This window comes from Phocoena sinus, chromosome 4 (assembly GCF_008692025.1).
Source record: "Phocoena sinus isolate mPhoSin1 chromosome 4, mPhoSin1.pri, whole genome shotgun sequence".
In the NCBI taxonomy this organism is placed as follows: Eukaryota; Metazoa; Chordata; class Mammalia; order Artiodactyla; family Phocoenidae; genus Phocoena; species Phocoena sinus.
The window spans coordinates 9,243,656-9,263,436 of NC_045766.1; the positions used below are offsets into that span (position 1 = coordinate 9,243,656).

General features: G+C 39.5%; 1 protein-coding gene and 1 non-coding gene across 4 annotated transcripts in view; both read left to right on the top strand.

Moving 5' to 3' along the window:
* Window positions 1-19,781, top strand: part of TBC1D5 (TBC1 domain family member 5) — a 548,194-nt gene that overhangs the window by 443,616 nt on the left and 84,797 nt on the right. For all 3 annotated transcript variants that reach the window (XM_032630465.1, XM_032630464.1, XM_032630466.1), the window contains one exon: window positions 8,215-8,300. In XM_032630465.1, the coding sequence (XP_032486356.1) occupies window positions 8,215-8,300 (86 nt within the window). The remainder of the gene's footprint in view (window positions 1-8,214; window positions 8,301-19,781) is intronic.
* On the top strand, window positions 7,948-8,019 carry TRNAQ-UUG. Its single transcript has one exon. It is a non-coding gene; the product is annotated as a tRNA-Gln (tRNA).

The following is a 19,781-nucleotide window of genomic DNA, read 5'->3' on the forward strand; positions in this document are numbered from 1 at the left end:
GTCATTTTCACAATGTTGATTCTTCCCATCCAAGAACATGGTATATCTCTCCATCTATTTGTATCATCTTTAATTTCTTTCATCAGTGTCTTATAATTTTCTGCATACAGGTCTTTCGTATCCTTAGGTAGGTTTATTCCTAGATATTTTATTCTTTTTGTTGCAATGGTAAATGGGAGTGTTTTCTTGATTTCACTTTCAGATTTTTCATCATTAGTATATAGGAATGCCAGAGATTTCTGTGCATTAATTTTGTATCCTGCTACTTTACCAAATTCATTGATTAGCTCTAGTAGTTTTCTGGTAGCATCTTTAGGATTCTCTATGTATAGTATCATGTCATCTGCAAACAGTGACAGCTTTACTTCTTCTTTTCCGATTTGGATTCCTTTTATTTCCTTTTCTTCTCTGATTGCTGTGGCTAAAACTTCCAAAACTATGTTGAATAAGAGTGGTGAGAGTGGGCAACCTTGTCTTGTTCCTGATCTTAGTGGAAATGCTTTCAGTTTTTCACCATTGAGGATGATGTTTGCTGTGGGCTTGTCATATATGGCTTTTATTATGTTTAGGAAAGTTCCCTCTATGCCTACTTTCTGGAGGGTTTTTATCATAAATGGGTGTTGAATTTTGTCGAAAGCTTTCTCTGCATCTATTGAGATGATCATATGGTTTTTCTCCTTCAATTTGTTAATATGGTTTATCACATTGATAGATTTGCGTATATTGAAGAATCCTTGCATTCCTGGAATAAACCCCACTTGATCATGGTGTATGATCCTTTTAATGTGCTGTTGGATTCTGTTTGCTAGTATTTTGTTGAGGATTTTTGCATCTATGTTCATCAGTGATATTGGCCTGTAGTTTTCTTTCTTTGTGACATCCTTGTCTGGTTTTGGTATCAAGGTGATGGTGGCTTCGTAGAAGGAATTTGGGAGTGTTCCTCCCTCTGCTATATTTTGGAAGAGTTTGAGAAGGATAGGTGTTAGCTCTTCTCTAAACGTTTGATAGAATTCACCTGTGAAGCCATCTGGTCCTGGGCTTTTGTTTGTTGGAAGGTTTTTAATCACAGTTTCAATTTCAGTGCTTGTGATTGGTCTGTTCATATTTTCTATTTCTTCCTGATTCAGTCTTGGCAGGTTGTGCATTTCTAAGAATTTGTCCATTTCTTCCAGATTGTCCATTTTATTGGCATAGAGTTGCTTGTAGTAATCTCTCATGATTCTTTTTATTTCTGCAGTGTCAGTTGTTACTTCTCCTTTTTCATTTCTAATTCTGTTGATTTGAGTCTTCTCCCTTTTTTTCTTGATGAGTCTGGCTAGTGGTTTATCTATTTTGTTTATCTTCTCAAAGAACCAGCTTTTAGTTTTATTGATCTTTGCTATTGTTTCCTTCATTTCTTTTTCATTTATTTCTGATCTGATTTTTATGATTTCTTTCCTTCTGCTAGCTTTGGGGTTTTTTTGTTCTTCTTTCTCTAATTGCTTGAGGTGCAAGGTTAGGTTGTTTATTCGAGATGTTTCCTGCTTCCTAAGGTGGGCTTGTATTGCTATAAACTTCCCCCTTAGAACTGCTTTTGCTGCATCCCATAGGTTTTGGGTCGTTGTGTCTCCATTGTCATTTGTTTCTAGGTATTTTTTTATTTCCTCTTTGATTTCTTCAGTGATCACTTCATTATTAAGTAGTGTATTGTTTAGCCTCCATGTGTTTGTATTCTTTACAGATCTTTTCCTGTAATTGATATCTAGTCTCATGGCGTTGTGGTCGGAAAAGATACTTGATACAATTTCACTTTTCTTAAATTTACCAAGGCTTGATTTGTGACCCAAGATATGATCTATCCTGGAGAATGTTCCATGAGCACTTGAGAAAAATGTGTATTCTGTTGTTTTTGGATGGAGTGTCCTATAAATATCAATTAAGTCCATCTTGTTTAATGTATCATTTATAGCTTGTGTTTCCTTATTTATTTTCATTTTGGATGATCTGTCCATGGGTGAAAGTGGGGTGTTAAAGTCCCCTACTATGAATGTGTTACTGTTGATCTCCCCTTTTATGGTTGTTAGTATTTGCCTTATGTATTGAGGTGCTCCTATGTTGGGTGCATAAATATTTACAATTGTTATATCTTCTTCTTGGATCGATCCCTTGATCATTATGTAGTGTCCCTCTTTGTCCCTTTTAATAGTCCTTATTTTAAAGTCTATTTTGTCTGATATGAGAATTGCTACTCCAGCTTTCTTTTGGTTTCCATTTGCATGGAATATCTTTTTCCATCCCCTTACTTTCAGTCTGTATGTGTCTCTAGTTCTGAAGTGGGTCTCTTGTAGACAGCATATATAAGGGTCTTGTTTTTGTATCCATTCAGCCAATCTGTGTCTCTTGGTGGGAGCATTTAGTCCATTTACATTTAAGGTAATTATCGATATGTATGTTCCTATTTCCATTTTATATATTGTTTTGGGTTCGCTACTATAGGTCATTTCCTTCTCTTGTGTTTCGTGTCTAGAGAAGTTCCTTTAGCATTTGTTGTCAAGCTGGTTTGGTGGTGCTGAACTCTCTCAGCTTTTGCTTGTCTGTAAAGGTTTTAATTTCTCCATCAAATGTGAATGAGATCCTTGCTGGGTAGAGTAGTCTTGGTTGCAGGCTATTCTCCTTCATCACTTTCAGTATGTCCTGCCACTCCCTTCTGGCTTGTAGGGTTTCTGCTGAGAGATCAGCTGTTAACCTTATGGGGATTCCCTTGTGTGTTATTTGTTGTTTTTCCCTTGCTGCTTTTAATATGCTTTCTTTGTATTTAATTTTTGACAGTTTGATTAATATGTGTCTTGGCGTGTTTCTCCTTGTATTTATCCTGTATGGGACCCTCTGTGCTTCCTGGACTTGATTAACTATTTCCTTTCCCATATTAGGGAAGTTTTCAACTATAATCTCTTCAAATATTTTCTCAGTCCCTTTCTTTCTTTCTTCTTCTTCTGGAACCCCTATAATTCGAATGTTGGTGCGTTTCATGTTGTCCCAGAGGTCTCTGAGACTGTCCTCAGTTCTTTTCATTCTTTTTTCTTTATTCTGCTCTGCAGTAGTTATTTCCACTACTTTATCTTCCAGGTCACTTATCCGTTCTTCTGCCTCAGTTATTCTGCTATTGATCCTATCTAGAGTGATTTTAATTTCATTTATTGCATTGTTCATCGTTGCTTGTTTCATCTTTAGTTCTTGTAGGTCCTTGTTAACTGTTTCTTGCATTTTGTCCATTCTACTTCCAAGATTTCGGATCATCCTTACTATCATTATTCTGAATTCTTTTTCAGGTAGATTGCCTATTTCCTCTTCATTTGTTAGGTCTGGTGGGTTTTTATCTTGCCCCTTCATCTGCTGTGTGTTTTTCTGTCTTCTCATTTTGCTTATCTTACTGTGTTTGGGGTCTCCTTTTTGCAGGCTGCACTTTCGTAGTTCCCGTTGTTTTTGATGTCTGTCTCCAGTGGCTAAGGTTGTTTCAGTGGGTTGTGTAGGCTTCCTGGTGGAGGGGACTAGTGCCTGTGTTGTGCTGGATGAGGCTGGATCTTGTCTCTCTAGTGGGCAGGTTCACGTCTGGTGGTGTGTTTTGGGGTGTCTGTGGCCTTATTATGATTTTAGGCAGCCTCTCTGCTAATGGGTGGGGTTGTGTTCCTGTTTTGCTAGTTGTTTGGCATAGGTTGTCCAGCACTGTGGCTTGCTGGTCGTTGAGTGAAGCTGGGTGCTGGTGTTAAGATGGAGGTCTCTGGGATATTTCCACCGTTTAATATTATGTAGAGCTGGGAGGTCTCTTGTTGACCAGTGTCCTGAAGTTGGCTCTCCTACCTCAGAGGCAGAGCCCTGACTCCTGGCTGGAGCACCAAGAGCCTTTCATCCACACAGCTCAGAATAAAAGGGAGAAAAAGTAGGGAGAATTAGTAGAAGTATGAGTAAAGAAAGAAGGAAAGGAGGAAAGGAAGGAAGGAAGAAAGAAGCAAAGAAGGAAAGAAAGGAGGGAGGGAGGGAGGGAGGGAGGAAGGAAGGAAGGAGGGAAAGAAGGAAAAAAGACAGAAAGAAAGATGATACAGTAAAAATAAAATAAAGTATAATATAGTTATTGAATTAAAAAATATTTAGAAAAAAAAAAGGGACGGATAGAACCTTAGGACAAATGTTGGAAGCAAAGCTATACAGAGAAAATCTTACACAGAAGCATACACATACACCTTCACAAAAAGAGGTAAAGGGGGAAAAATCATAAATCCTGCTCCCTGAGACCACCTCCTCAATTTGGGGTGATTCGTTGTCTAAAGGAGGGAAGGAAGGAAGGAAAGAAAGAAAGAACGAAGGTAAAGTATAATAAAGTTATTACAATTAAACTTAATTATTAAGAAAAAGAATTTTTAAAAAAAAGTCATGGATGGATAGAGCCCTAGGACAAATGGTGGAAGCAAGAGTATACAGACAAGATCTCACACAGAAGCATACACGTACACATTCACAAAAAGAGGAAAAGGGAAAAAAATCATAGATCTCGCTCCTAAATTCCACCTCTTCAATTTGGGATCATTCCTTGTCTATTCAGGTATTCCACAGATGCAGGGTATATCAAGTTGATTGTGGAGCTTTAATCCGCTGCTTCTGTGGCTGCTGGGAGAGATTTCCCTTTCTCTTCTTTGTTCTCACAGCTCACAGGAGCCCAGCTTTGGATTTGGCCCTGCCTCTGCGTGTAGGTCGCTGGAGGGCGTCTGTTTTTTCGCTCAGACAGGACGGGGTTAAAGGAGCCGCCGATTCGGGGCCTCCGGCTCACTCAGGCCGGGGGTTGGGGGATGGGGGAAGGAGGGGCACTGCGTGCGGGGCCGGCCTGCGGCGGCAGAGGCAGCGTGACGTTGCGGCAGAGGCCGGCGTGACGTTGCACCAGCCTGAGGCCCGCCGTGCGTTGTCCCGGGGAAGTTGTCCCTGGATCCCGGGAACCTGGCAGTGGCGGGCTGCACAGGCTCCGCGGAAGAGGGGTGTGGAGAGTGACCTGTGCTCGCACACAGGCCCCTTGGTGGCGGCAGCAGCAGCCTTAGCGTCTCCCGCCCGTCTCTGGGGTCCGCGGTTTTAGCCGCGGCTCGCGCCCGTCTCTGGGGTTTGCGCTTTTAGCCGCGGCTCGCGCCCGTCTCAGGGGCTCGCGCCCTCAGCCGCGGCTCGCGCCCGTCTCTGGGGTTCGCGCTTTTAGCCGCGGCTCACGCCCGTCTCTGGAGTTCCTTTAAGCAGCGCTCTTAAACCCCTCTCCTCGCGCACCAGGAAACCAAGAGGGAAGAAAAAGTCTCTTGCCTCTTCGGCCGGTGCAGGCTTTTCCCCGAACTCCCTCCCGGCTAGTCGTGGTGCACTAACCCCTTCAGGCTATGTTCAAGCCGCCAACCCCAGTCCTCTCCCTGAGCTCCGTCCAAAACCAAAACCCGAGCCTCAGCTCACAGCCCCGCCCGCCCCGGCGGGTGAGCAGACAAGCCACTCGGGCTGGTGAGTGCCGGTCAGCACCGATCGTCTGTGCAGGAATCTCCCCGCTTTGCCCTCCGCACCCGTCGCTGTGCACCACTCCGCGGTCCCGAAACTGCCCCCTCTGCGTCCCGCAGTCTCCGCCCGCGGAGGGGCTTCCTAGTGTGTGGAAACTTTTCCTCCTTCACAGCTCCCTCCCACTGGTGCAGGTGCCGTCCTTATTCTTTTGTCTCTGTTTTTTCTTTTGCCCTACCCAGTTACGTGGGGAGTTTCTTGCCTTTTGGGAGGTCTGAGGTCTTCTGCCAGCCTTCAGTAGGAGTTCTGTAGGAGTTGTTCCACGTGTGGATGTATTTCTGGTGTATCCGTGGGGAGGAAGGCGATCTCCGCGTCTTACTCTTCCGCCATGTTCCTGTACCTTCTAGAACATTTTAAGTTACATATGAAGCCTGCATTTGTGACCCACATTATATTTCTGTTGGACAGTGCTGGTCTAGACCATCCATGTGTACACATACTTCTGTTTTAGTAACAGTGTCACCTTCTCAGATAGAAAACCCTATTGAATGACTTTAAACTATAACTTCTGATTTTATTTTCTTACATTTCAAATACTATTTTTCGACATCATCTTTTGATTCTTTCTTTTCCATCCCAGTACAGTGGCACTTTAAACTGCCTCTCCTTTTGATACTAGTAAGTCTCCTAGGAATTTAAATAGGCCTCAGTGAAAGCAATACTTGAGCCTCATTCATATGTTCAAGTTAGATCATTATTCCTAATAATGGCTTTAAGTGCTTAGATAGATCAGCACTTCGTGTCTTGAATTGCTTGTCATTTCTTTATAAAGATGTTTCAAGAAATTGCTCCATGCATTCCCTGCTTTCATTGTTTCCTAGCAAAGAGGAACATAATCCTATATTAATTTGTTGAAAGTCAGAGAAGAAAAGCCTTTTATAGTCACGAAAACAAAATGTTTCCAGGTACTGAGAATAAAGAACAAAATTGGTTATGAGTGATAGTCCTACGCAAGTTAATTTTTAAAATAAATCATGAATGCACTGTCAGTCTGCCAGTGGCTTTGACCTCTGTTTCATTTTCCCGTTATGCTTGGGTCCAGGTTGTCATCAGCTACCAAGAGGAAACCTATGTAATTCCTAGAGAGCTAGAAGTTGCACTGTTAGACTTAATAGTATGGTAGTCATGGAAGCATCAGTTATCTTCATCAAGGCAATTCAGATTTGATTATTGTAGAACTGTGTTGAATACCAAACCAGTGGAGTAGTAGCTGGAGCTAAATCAAGGGATTGTCATTTTTGTCAGATGATTACGGCTGACTTGGAAGAGATATGAAAGGGTTGAGCTCTGTAAATATTCTCTTTTCAGCAGAAAAAGAAAAGGTCCATCATGGCCTTAAGATGCAGCTTGTTAGCTTGATGAATTTCAAACTATTTAACCTTAGCAATTATGTACCCCCGCCTACATGCAAGTATATCCGTGCCTTGGAATTATGTCTCCAAGGACTGATATCAAAGCATATTGGTAATTTTCTATTAAGATAAAATGCAGCCTTTTTATGCCTAGTTAGATCTCTCAAAGGACAGGGCATGCTCTTGTTCAAAGTCCTAATTATTAACTTGAGTTATATGTTCAGGTAAACATTGGAACACATTTATTTATAAGTTTTTAAAAACTGTTTAAGGAAAAATACATATAATTTAACCTTTCAGAGATGATGGTATTCATTTAAGTTATGCTATTAACGTGTTATATTTTTATAAACTGAAAGTGTATTTGATTAATTTGTATTTGCCTGAGGGACTTGATACTTTTAAATAATAGACATATTAAATAATAGCAACCTATGTAAATAGACACACCCAACCTAATGATTCAAGGACATTTCTGCAAGTTTATAAATAATACTACATGCCAGAAAGTACAGTGTGTTGCTGCATTTATGAAAATGTGCATTGGTCAGTTTGCTTTTGTATTTCTACTACCTGGGCACTTATTAAACTCGTATATAAGAATAGATGACATAGAAGGTGCAAACTTCAAAAGAATTGCTGAATTCTGAAATAACTCATTCATTTTAGGAGAAGAAAGACTCGGTGTGCCATCTAGTGGGCATATATAGCACTTTGGTTATCAAAAACTAACTTGAGTTTTGCTCTTCTTCAAATGCAGCTTTCTTGACACTTTGTGTCTCCTAGGCCTTAGGCATAGATTATGCTAGGGTTAATCTCATACAATATTTCAGTTTTGTTGTAATTTTGTCTGATTGTATTTTGGAAAGGCATATTGAAAATGATCAAAATTATCAAAAAGAAATCTAATGAAAGGAATAAATCTGTGTGAACTACGAAACAGGTAAAAAGAAAATGTATTAAAACAATTTCAGTCTAATCAGACTAAGATCAGTTAAGGCAAAACTTCAACAATAAAAACAAACAAACAAAAAAAAAAACAGGGAGTTCCCTGGCAGTCCAGTGGTTAGGTCTCTGCACTTTGACTGCTGTGGCCCAGGTTCAATTCCTGGTCAGGGAATTAAGATCCCACGAGCCATGAGGCGCAGCCAAATTAAAAAAACAGAAAAACCCAAGCACATTAATTATTAAACTTCATTATTATACGTATTTTTTTCTGAAAGAATATAAAAACAATTGTTTCATTCTTTTATGTGTTAATGTATAATTTAAATAGCTTTATACATTTTAATTTACTGCTTTTTTTTTTCTATAGAGAAATCCAAGACCAGTGACTTATCAGTTCCATCCAAATTTAGATTATTACAAAGCCCGAGGAGCAGACCTCATGAATAAAAGCCGGTAAGTCCTCTTTCTCTGATGAAAGTCACTAAAATATTCTTGGAGATCGTCAGGAAATGTTACACGTTTGCTGAAAATAATTTCCCAGATTTGAGTATGGCAATGGTTAATGCATGTAATGAATCTTTGTAAAATAAATTATCTGAGTTTTTTTTTAAGGCATGAGCAAAGGATGTATGTTGATGTCAGTGGTAAGGTGAAAAATTAAATAAATTTAAGAGTACTTATTACAGATTGAAGTTTGTCAACTTTGTTCTTCTAACACTAAGAAACCTGAATAAAGTATGCCTGCTTGTGCAGTCTCTTTCTAGACCCTAGCTGTTGACTGAAAAGAAGCAGTTCTGTAATATATGTTTAAATTATTTCAGTAACAAAATTAAAACTGGGTTCCCCAACTGTCTTTAGAACTACACAATAAACTTATAAATGCATCTTGTGTGTGCATTTGTGATTACATACATAGAAAATTTAAGGGCCACTGTAGGAATAAAAAAAAACATTAAAATCCTACTTTTAAAAGAAATTAACACTGGCATAAAGGGTTGATGAACAGTTTTGTTCTTTCATAATACTATACTCAGATGTCTCAAGAGTTAACTCATCAAACCAGAACCATCTCAAATTAGAACATAATTTCAAAATTTACTCTGGTAGACTAAAATGTTAGTCATGATAAATGCTGCAAGTTGTCCGAATTTTCTTCCTTAAGCATTTTGCCTCTGTGCTAGCTTTTCTTCAGTAGAATTCCAACAACCTAAATATACATGGCTGGAGTACACGTACATGATGTGTTCTGCTCCTACTCGGAGAGTTTTAAAAAAAGACATAATTCCTGACACATCGAAACTCATCGTCTGAGGGGTGAGAGGATTTTACAAGAAAGCAGCTAAATTTAAACTTGCATTTTGAACCCTTAGTGTAACGTTATTTTTAAATTACCCATCCTTGATTGAAGTCTGTCTCATGTTTTGAAGGGCTATGTAATTATAAGACCAGTTCTGTAGCCCACGAGGCTTCTGTGAAGCTCTTTTCTGTTTGTTCATTTCATCTGATTCTTGGTTCACAAATAAAAGGTTTTTCCCTATAGTCACTTTGTTCATTTAATTTAACAAATTCTTCTTGAGTGCCAGACTTTCAGTATTCTAGGCATTGGAGATAGTGAACAAACCAGACAAAAATCCTAGCCCTCAGGAATCTTACAGTCTAATCACTTGTATTTCCTCCCTGTCAAGTATTTAGTTTTGATATGTTTTTTAAAAAGTATATTTTAGGTACTTTCTTCATACAAGATCTTTCCAGCTGGAGCTCCTTCTTCTCTCCCCTAATCTCCACCCTGCACCCCCTGCCCACCACCTCCCCCAGGTTAGTTTTCACAGGACGGCCTGTAAACTCTCAGTTTCCAGCAGATTAGATCACACTCCCACTTGAACCTCCAAAGGCTTCCTAATACCTCCCATAATCCAGTCTTCTTCCCTTGCCCCTCCCCTAGTGACCTCATCTCCTCCACCCTGCCCTTCTCTTCCCTCTTGCTTGAGCTTGCCTGGGGCCATAGTGCTTCCCTGTTCTCCTCCCACCTCCCCTATTCCTTTTCAGCTTCATGATTTATGGCTCAGCACAAATATCTCACACAAGGCAAGCCTATCTCTCTCTCACAGTTTTTTTTTTTTATTGACATATAGTTGATTTACAATGTTGTGTTAATTTCTGCTGTACAGCAAAGTGATTCAGTTATACATGTATCTACATTTCTCTTCCATTATGGTTTATCACAGGATATTGAATATAGTTCCCTGTGCCATACTGTAAGACCTTGTTGTTTATCCATTCTCTGTATTATAGTTTGCATCTGCTAATCCCAAACTCCCACTCCATCCCTCCCCTCCCCACCCCACCTTGGCAACCACAAGTCTGTTCTCTATGTCTGTCAGTCTGTTTCTGTTTTGTAGGTAGGTTCATTTGTGTCATATTTTAGATTCCATATATAAGTGATATCATATGGTATTTATCTTTCTATTTCTGACTTACATCTTCTTTTTCCATTCATCTGTCAATGGACATTTAGGTTGTTTCCATGTCCATGTCTTGGATATTGTAAATCGTGCTGCGATGAACATAGGGGTGCATGTATCTTTTCAAATCATAGTTTTGTCTGGATATATGCCCAGGAGTGGGATTGCAGAATCATATGGTAGCTCTATTTTTAGTTTTTTGAGGAACCTCAATACTGTTCTCCATAGTGGCTGTACCAATTCACATTCCCACCAACACTGCAAGAGGGTTCCCTTTCATCCACAGCCTCTCCAGCATTTATTGTTTGTAGACTTTTTGATGATGGCCATTCTGACTGGTGTGAGGTGAAACCTCATTGTAGTTGTGATTTGCATTTCTCTAATGATTAGTGATACTGAGCAGCTTTTCATGTGCCTGTTAGCGATCCATATGTTCACACAAGCCTCTCTTGACCTCCCTTTTGTCTTCACCTCCCTTGGTCACTCTCTACCCCACTGCCCCCATCTTATTTTCATAGCATTCTTTACTCACAGAAGTCATAGACATATGTATCATCTATCTCCCCAACCTCCCCACTAAAGTCAAGCCCCCTGCAGGCAGGTCCCTTGTCTTACTCACTACTTGAGGGCACCTGGACAATCCTGGCTGGTGTGGGGAGGTTACTCAGTATTTGTTGTATGTATACATGATTCTATTTTTACATTTTTCAACATCTACTTTTTTTTTTTTTTCAAAAAAGGAAATAGACTGTACCCTTTCCTTTTTCCCCTTGATGTTTTATCTCTCTTCCATTTAGCTTTCTGTCCCAGCATTTTTCTTCTCAAAAATGTTGGTTCTGTTTTATATATTTCCTTGTAAGCACATTGAGATTCTTACACAAAGTAACACTGTAAGGATGCAAGGCAGATTTCTCATCATCACTGTTGCAATTTCAAAGCTTGAAATTGAAACTGAACCAAATAAAGTGTAGTGTGTGAAGACATCACAGACCAGCAAATGAGGAGAGAAAGAGTTCAGAGATGGTACTGGGAAACTTGACAAATCTTTTGAAAAGGTATCAACTTATAAACTTAACACACACCAGAATAAACTCTGAGTTAATCAAAGTTCATTCAAACAAGCAAACATAGAAATAAAACACAAATGTCTGTCTGACCTCTAGTTACTAGACTTTTTAGCCTTAAAAGTAATGGAAGAAATCACAAAGGGAAGGACTGGTGGATTTTATTACACAACTGTTTTTAAGTAGATGTCAAAAATAAAATAAACTGAATCAAAAAGGAAACAGAAAATTGGGAAAATATTTGTAGTATAAATGACTGACAAACTATAATATCATTAATGTATAGAAACGTACACAGTTCAGTAAGAAACACAAGATCTGTTTCAGGGGCCATCACATCTCCTGACATACTCCTCTCTGCCCAGAGGATCTCAGCCCAGGTTCATGGCTTTACGTTCCATTTATGACTAAAGGGTCCTTCACTTATATCTTCAGTCTGACCTCTTCCCTTGAACTCCAGACTCACATGTTCCAAACTAAACTCTTGATTCCACCTCCACACACCTGTTGTTCCCCCAGTGTTTCTGCATCACAATGAATGTCATGACCCAGTTGATCAAGCCTTAGAATTGCCTTTAACTCTTCTTTTTCTCTGACATCACACGTCAAGTGCATCAGCAACTCCTATTCAAACTATATCCTGAACTAAGCCACTTACCTCTCTCTGCAGTGGTGGCACCAAGTCACGTGGCCTTGCCCATCTCACCCCCACGGTCTCCTAACCCATCTCCCTATGCAAGTCCAATCATATCACTCTTCTGCTCAGAGCCCTTCCGTGGCTTCCCAAAACATTTGGGGTCAAATCCAAAGCCTTTTCAGTGGTCTGCAAGGCAGGCCCTACATGATCCTGTCTCTCCAACCCCACCACCCTGCTCTCTTGTTCACTGGACTCCAGCCACACCGGGCTGCTTACCATCCCTCCAGCTCTCGAACAAGTTTCCACTTCAGGAGCTTTGAGCTTGTTTCTCCCCGTGTCTGGGTTCTTCCCCAAGAATCCACATGGCACACTTACTGCTCAGTCTGTGTTCAGATATCGTCTCTTCAGAGAACCTCTCTTTGACTGCCCTGTCTAAAATAATGGACCACTCTACCCTGTCCCTTTAATTTGCTTTGTTATTGTTTTTGTGGGGTTTTTTTTTAATAGCTGAAATGGTATTTTTAATTTTTTTTAGCTTTTCAGTTTGTTTTTATAGTTTGTTTCTTGCATTGAAATGTAAACTCTGCATGTTTGTCTTGTTAACTGTCTTATCCTCAGCACCTAAAATAGTGCCTAGAATATAGTAGGCACTCAATGAAAGGATTGCAAACAGCAAATAAACATTTAAAAAGCTGTTCAAACTCATAATTAATCAAAGAAATGCATAATTAATTAAAACACCTATGAAGCACTGTTTTTCACCTTTCAAATTAGCAAATTAAAAATAAACGAGGCAGAGGTGAGTAAATCATCACGATCTACTGTACGGCCTAGGCCCATAGTTAATAATCCTATATTGTGTACTTAAAATTTGCTAAGCGAGTAGACCTTAAGTGCTCTTATCACAAAAAGTAAAATAAATAAAAATAGTAGTGATAAAGAGGGTGGGAGGAAACTTCTGGGGGTGATGGTTAGGTTTATGGCATAGATTGTGGTGATAGTTTCACAGATGTGTACTTATCTCCAAACTTATCAAGTTGTACACTTTAAATGGGTACAGCCGTTGTATGTCCGTTATACCTCAATAAAGTGGTTTTGAATGAATGAATGAATAAATGGGCAAGCTAGCACCAGTGAAGGTGAACGGATATCCTTAGTCACCAATACAGGGAGTATAAGTTGAGACAAGCTTGGTAATCTTGCCAAATAGTACTCCTAATTCTGTATGTAGCCCTTATAACTACCACATTATTCCCCAGAGGTTTGTTTATCCTGCCACTACTTTATCCATGATCAGAAACTATTGTAGCTGCAAAATCCTTGGGAAAGTCCCCCTTTAGCTATTTGATGCTTTTACCAAGCTGGACCCTTCAGCCATAATTAGCCTTGCAACTACTTTCTTAGCTGTATAGAGGCTATTAAAGAGTTAATGCATTGGGACTGTCATTGAGCAGCAAGACAGGTAGTGGGGATGGTCTAGAGGGAATTTATATCCTCATGGGGGAACCCCGAGCAGGGATCAGTTAGCAGTGGACAGACAAGAGGCAGGCAGACACCTGGAAAGCAGGGAGCTAATACTTGCTACGTCTAGGGCAATGGACTTCTATTTGTGTTGCTTATCCAAATGAGGGATGAGGATGCAAAGATGACATGTGATTTTGAGATAAGAATATCTCTAGAAATCAAGAAGCCTGATTTCTCTTCTCTGCTTTACCATGGATTGCTGTAATTAAGTCTTTAAACGCAAGTGCCTAGGTATTTTAGTGGTAGATTTTCCATTACGTGTGTGGGTAATATTCACTGTGCTCTGATTTTACTTACTTGCAAATTTCTCTTTAAAAATGGGAATTGACATTTTGTTATTCATTCAATTTTTGAGCTCAGAACAATAATTTAACACTCAAATCCTGCTCCAATTTTGTCCTTAAATAACCATAAGTTGCTGCTATACATATTTTTTTTAGAAAAAGCACATCTAAATTGTGACTGGTCTTCAGAAAGACCCATCTAATTTACTCAGGAATCTATGACCACTGAAGTGCCCAATTGAGAAGTCATGGAACAGAATTTAATAGTTTTTAAATACTGCAACCTCTTATAGTAAGAGTAGAATCTCATACCTTCTTTATTCCAGAACATTCATGGGTTTTCTGTTTTGAAAATGAGAGAACACAATTTCTCAGAATGTGTAGTTTTTATCTGCTCTGCAGAGGTGATGAAATAATCACGCCTGAGCTGTCAGCAGTGACTCAAGGCCATGTGTCACTTTATCTAGTGGTGCCTTTTTTTTTTTTTTTTTTTGCGGTATGCGGGCCTCTCACTGCTGTGGCCTCTCCCGTTTGCGGAGCACAGGCTCCGGACGCGCAGGCTCAACGGCCACGGCTCACTGGCCCAGCCGCTCTGCGGCATGTGGGATCTTCCCGGACCGGGGCACGAAGAACCCGTGTCCCCTGTATCGGCAGGCGGACTCTCAACCACTGCGCCACCAGGGAAGCCCCTAGTGGTGCCTTTTTACAGACTCCACAACTATAGGTCTTTTAACTTGCTCAAGCAATTTCGCATCACCAAAGTTAGATATTTCGCTTGATTAAATGAGACCTTGGTAGAGATGGAAGAAACCAAGCTCAGTTCCTGATCTGCGCACTCACCAGATCAGCAATAGCATTCTCTGTGCTAATATTCCCAGCTTTCCTCTGCCTTGTGTCAGAGCTTAAACAACTTAACTGATACCAATAATGAAAGATTCCAGAATTAGAATTCTGGCAGGTACAGGCCTCTGGCAGACCTCTACAAAAGACCCCTTGTCAGGATCCCTGCATGGGATCCAGCAGGAAGCCAGGGAAAGATGATTCTAATAAGAGTGTTCGCTGGGCTTTAAAGATGTTTTCCACATTCCTCAGCTGGGCTCCAGTGACGAAGTAGTGATGGCGTCCAGTCCATTTTTACCCCAAGAATGCCTGATGGCCAATAACTTTCCGTCTCTCCTTGGGATCAGGATCTGCCCCAGCTTAGGAGCGTTCTTCTCAGGACCTGGCCTAACAAGAATGTCCTAGAAAGTGCGTGATCCCAGGAAGCTCAGGAATTCTTCTACCAGTTGTCATCTTATGCTAGAATTTGAGCTTTGTGAGAACAGGGACCACATCTGCCTCTGTCATTGCTGTTTCCTCAGTACCCGGCACAGAGAACACATTCAAATACTGGTGAAATGATTGAATGCTTTCTAGCCTCATTTATAGAGGAACCATATGGATGTCAGGGACTGAATCCTAGAATCTTCATATTGCCAGGGCCTAGCACAGTACCTGGCACTGTTTCTAGTGTTCAGTGAGTATTTAGTTTAATGACTGAATAAATAAATACTGTTTTGAATACCTAAAAGGCATTATAAAATTCTTCTGGCCAATTTCCATTTTATATGGTCCACAAGATTTTTAAATTAGGCTTTATTGTATTTACTCAGAAGTATTTTATTGCTAAAATATGGTAAAGAAATAATATGCTAATGATATTTCCCAAGTCATGAAGCCAAGAAGTCCATTGTTATAGTCCCTTAGTAGTTAATTGGCTAATCAGAATTCTAAAGGACACTGATTTCTATATAAATGTAATTTTGTGATATTTTTGTGCTCAAATAAGAGTTTATGCTATAAACAATTCTATGTCTGAAATGCTCTTTCTCTTGTATCAAAGAGAGTTGTTAATTCCTAACCAATTTAGGTAAATTGGTAAAACTATCTCCTGTTTAGGGCAGAGTAAATAACTCTTTCTCCTGTTTTAAAAAATTTAAGTGTAATTTGTACACAAAACACAGATCTTAAGTGTTCAGTCTGATGAGTTTTGACAGCTGTGTATACCCCTGTAAGCGCCATCTAAAACAATATATCTGGAGTGAACATTTCTTTCACCCGAGAATTCCCTGGTGTCCCTTTACGGTCAGTTCCAACCCTTCATCCCAAGGCAACCACTGTCTGATTTCTATTACCTTATATTAGTTTTGCCTTTTCTTGAGCTTCCCATAAATAGAGCCACACAGTATGCACTCATTTTTGTCTAGCTTTCTTCATTCAGAATAATGTTTTTGCAATTCATGCGTGTTGTTGCATGTATCAGCAGTTTCTTCCTTTAGATTGTTGAGTTGTATTCCACTATACAATGTATCACAAGTTGTTTATCTATTCTCTTGTTGATAGATACTGGGTTATTTCCAGATTTGGGGTGTTATGAACAAGACTGCTAAGAGCATTCTTGTACAGGTGTTTTGATGTTTTTGTTTGTTGTTTTTGGTTGTGGTGTTTATCTTTCCCTTGGGTAAACACTTAGAAATTAAATTGTCCTAATGGATAGATCTATGTTTAACTTTATAAGAAACTACAAACTGTTTTACAAAGTAATTATACCTTTTTCCACTCTCATCAGGAATATATGGGGGTTCTAACTGCTCTTCATCTTTGCCAGCATTCGCTACTGTCAGTCTTTCTGATTTTATCTATTCTAGTTGGTGTGAAAATGCTATCTCATTGTGTTTTAATTTGCATTTTCCTGGGCATCTTTTCATAGAATATTGGTGATTTGTATATCTTCTTTTGTGAACTGTCCAGGTTGTTTGCCTGTGTTTAATGGGTTGTTTGTCTTTTTATTCTTGATTTGTAAGAATACTTTATATATTCTGGATGGAAGTCTTTGTCAGATAAATGTACTGCAAATATTATCCTCCCCCAGTGTGTGGCTTGCCTGTTCATTTTCTTAGTGATATCTTTTGATGAGCAGAAAATTATTATTTCAGTGAAGTTTCTTTTACCAGTTTTTTTCTTCTGTGGCTAGTGCATTTTATTTTCCTATTGAAGAAATCTCCTATCTAAGACTCGCCTTAGTTTCCATTGTTGAGGGTCCTTAAGACCACGCTTGGCTTCGAAGTTTCACTAGAAGGACTCACAGAACTCAGAAAAGCTGATAGACTCATGTTTATAGTATACTGTGGCAAAAGATTATAGATTAAAATCAGGAAGGGAAAAAGGTTGGTGTTGTAGACTGAAAAAATGCACAACCTAGAAGCTGAGGGTTATGTTTTATTCGGCGGACTTTCTGAGGTCTTCAAGCCAGGGAGACAGGACTCTCAGATCACTCTGAGGGACTGCTCTGAAGAGGCAAGGGGGGAGCCAGGATATACAGTAGTTTTTGCAGCAAATACCAGGTAGTCGGAACATCAAAAGTTTACTGTTAATTAAAGAAAACCAGACATCTCACGTTAAAGAATGGAGCGCTTTTCTGTGTATGGGAAGACGCAAGAGTCTGGGCTCACTGAAATCATTGCTTTGATATGCACCTCAGCTACCTGGGGCCAGCATCCTGTGCTTTCTCATCCAGGGTCTCCTCAGGGTGCACCGTCAGGGTGGCTGCAGCAGTTGACTGCTAGATGGTGGGCATCCTGTTTCCATCCTGAGTTCCCTCAGGGCTCACCACTGGGGAGGCTACAATGTGATGGCTTGATGGCTGCAGCATCCTCTATTTACTGATATGGCAGGCAACATTTTTCACTCAGAGTCTTAAGAGAAACCAGGTACAACTTTCCAGGTGTCCGCTCCCAGTGGACTGCTTAAATCTCCTGGGAACCATGTAGGGCAACACATGTAAAGTGTTGCCAACCAGGGAAGCTCACCCAGGACTTGATGACCCCAAGGTTTGTTATTAGAGATCAGTCATGTAGTCATGAAGCAACCATGTGACTAACATTAGCTACTCCATCTCCAGTTCCCTCCAGACGTCAGACTGATACAGTGTGGCAGGGGCCCAGGTTGAACAAAAACAGACTTTTGCCATAAATCTGATTGTTAGCATAAACTTTGGTGTGGCTCAAGGCCCCAGGTCTACAAAGACACTTTTATCAGGTTGGATATTCCAAGGGCTAGAGGAGGTTATCTCCCAGTTGTCCCTCGAGGTCCAGTCCTAAACAATGTTGGAATGTGCAGGATTGGGACAGTCCAGGCCCGCTGAGTTAGCCCTTTACTGTACAGTCTCAAAGGTATTCTGTATTCTTCTAAAAACTCTGTGGTTCTAACATTTGTATTAAATCTGTGGTCCACGTCAAGTTAATGTCTGTGTGTGGAGTGAGGTAAAAATTAAAGTCCATCTTTTTCCATAAAGGTATCCAGCAGTTCAGTACCACTTGTTTAAAAGTCTTTCCTTTCCCCATTGAATTAAATTGGATCCTTGGTTGAAAATCAATTGACTATATAGATATAAGCCAATTTCTGGACCTTCTATCCTTTCTCTAGTACCACACTAACTGAATTATGTAGCTTTATAGCAAGTCTTGATTTTAAATAGCCTGAATCCTCCAACTTTATTCTTTTTTTTATTATTTTGGCTATTCTGGGTTCTTTGCATTTCCTTATAAATTTTAGAATCTACATGTCAACTTCTATAAAAATTATTGGGATTTTGGTTGGAATTACACTGAATCTATAGATCAATTTGGAAAGAACTGATACCTTAATATTATTGAATTATCTAATCCATGAACATGGGCTATCTCTTCATTCAATTAGTCTTCTTCACATTCCCTCAGTAGTGTTGTATAGTTTTTAGTGCAGAAGTCTTGTATATTTTTTTTTTCAATTGAGAGAAAGTAAATTCCTCTTTTTTTCTGCATCTAACCTGTTCCCTTCCATGGCTGTACTTTTTTTAATGTGACTGTTTCCTTGGACTTTTATGTGCACTCACACTTTCTTTATCTTTATTGGCTCCCATACCTCCTTCCTTAAAACCCTTAACAGTTGATTCTTGATACATGTTAAGTACAGCTGCTTGTGATTTTTTTTCAATTGTGAAGATATATAGTGATTCTCAAAGTGAAGGTAGAGAGGTGAAGAGGGCAAAACTCCCCACCAGGTGGGCATCTCAGAACTTTATCCTCTTCCATTCTGATGTATTTCCCTAGGCCAGAGACTCCCATGAGCCACGGTTAACGGGAGAGATTTGTATCCCTCTCAGATACTGGGTCAGAAAATAAATTAGTTGAAAACCACCACTCTAGAAGTAGAAACCTCAAAATTTATTCCTAGAGATATGTCTTGGGGAGTTTATCTCATGATTTTATACAACCACGATTAATGTGTAATTGCTAATTATTTGTTATATTAAACAAATATTACAAATTGTGTTCAGACCCAATTAGGTGAGCCCTACAGTCTAGCTTATATCCACCCTCTCATGAGGGCTAGCTTTTCTATCCCTAACAAGCACTCCTTTTGCTTCACATAACGGTCACAAAGATTTACATGCCACACGCAAAATAACCATGGTCTTCCTAGATGAAAGGAAACATGTTTCACTTGAAAGGCAGATTCCTAAGGAATAAGTAATAGCAAGCTAGCTTTTATCACATAGTTTTTATAAAGGCCTATAAAATCTTGAGTTTCTTGAGATATGGAGAGAGTTCATTTTCTAAGATAATAGAAACCTCACAATATGGCAAACAAATTAGAATTACATATAGATGTCTTTCATTGAAGCAAATTCGATACACTCAACCTTAAAGGTAAAGAATTAAGAAAGTTGGAAACCAATTCATTTTATAGAATTGAGACCTTCAGCTTAGAGAATTTGTGAGTAGAAGTACATGATGAACGTTAGCTCAAATGTTAGAATCATTTGGAAAAGTATTATTTTGCAACCATGGCAACTGTTTTAAATTTCCAAATAAAAGATGGATGTATATAATAAGCATTCTGAAAGAGGTAAATATGAATCATAATCCATTCAGGGTACATCA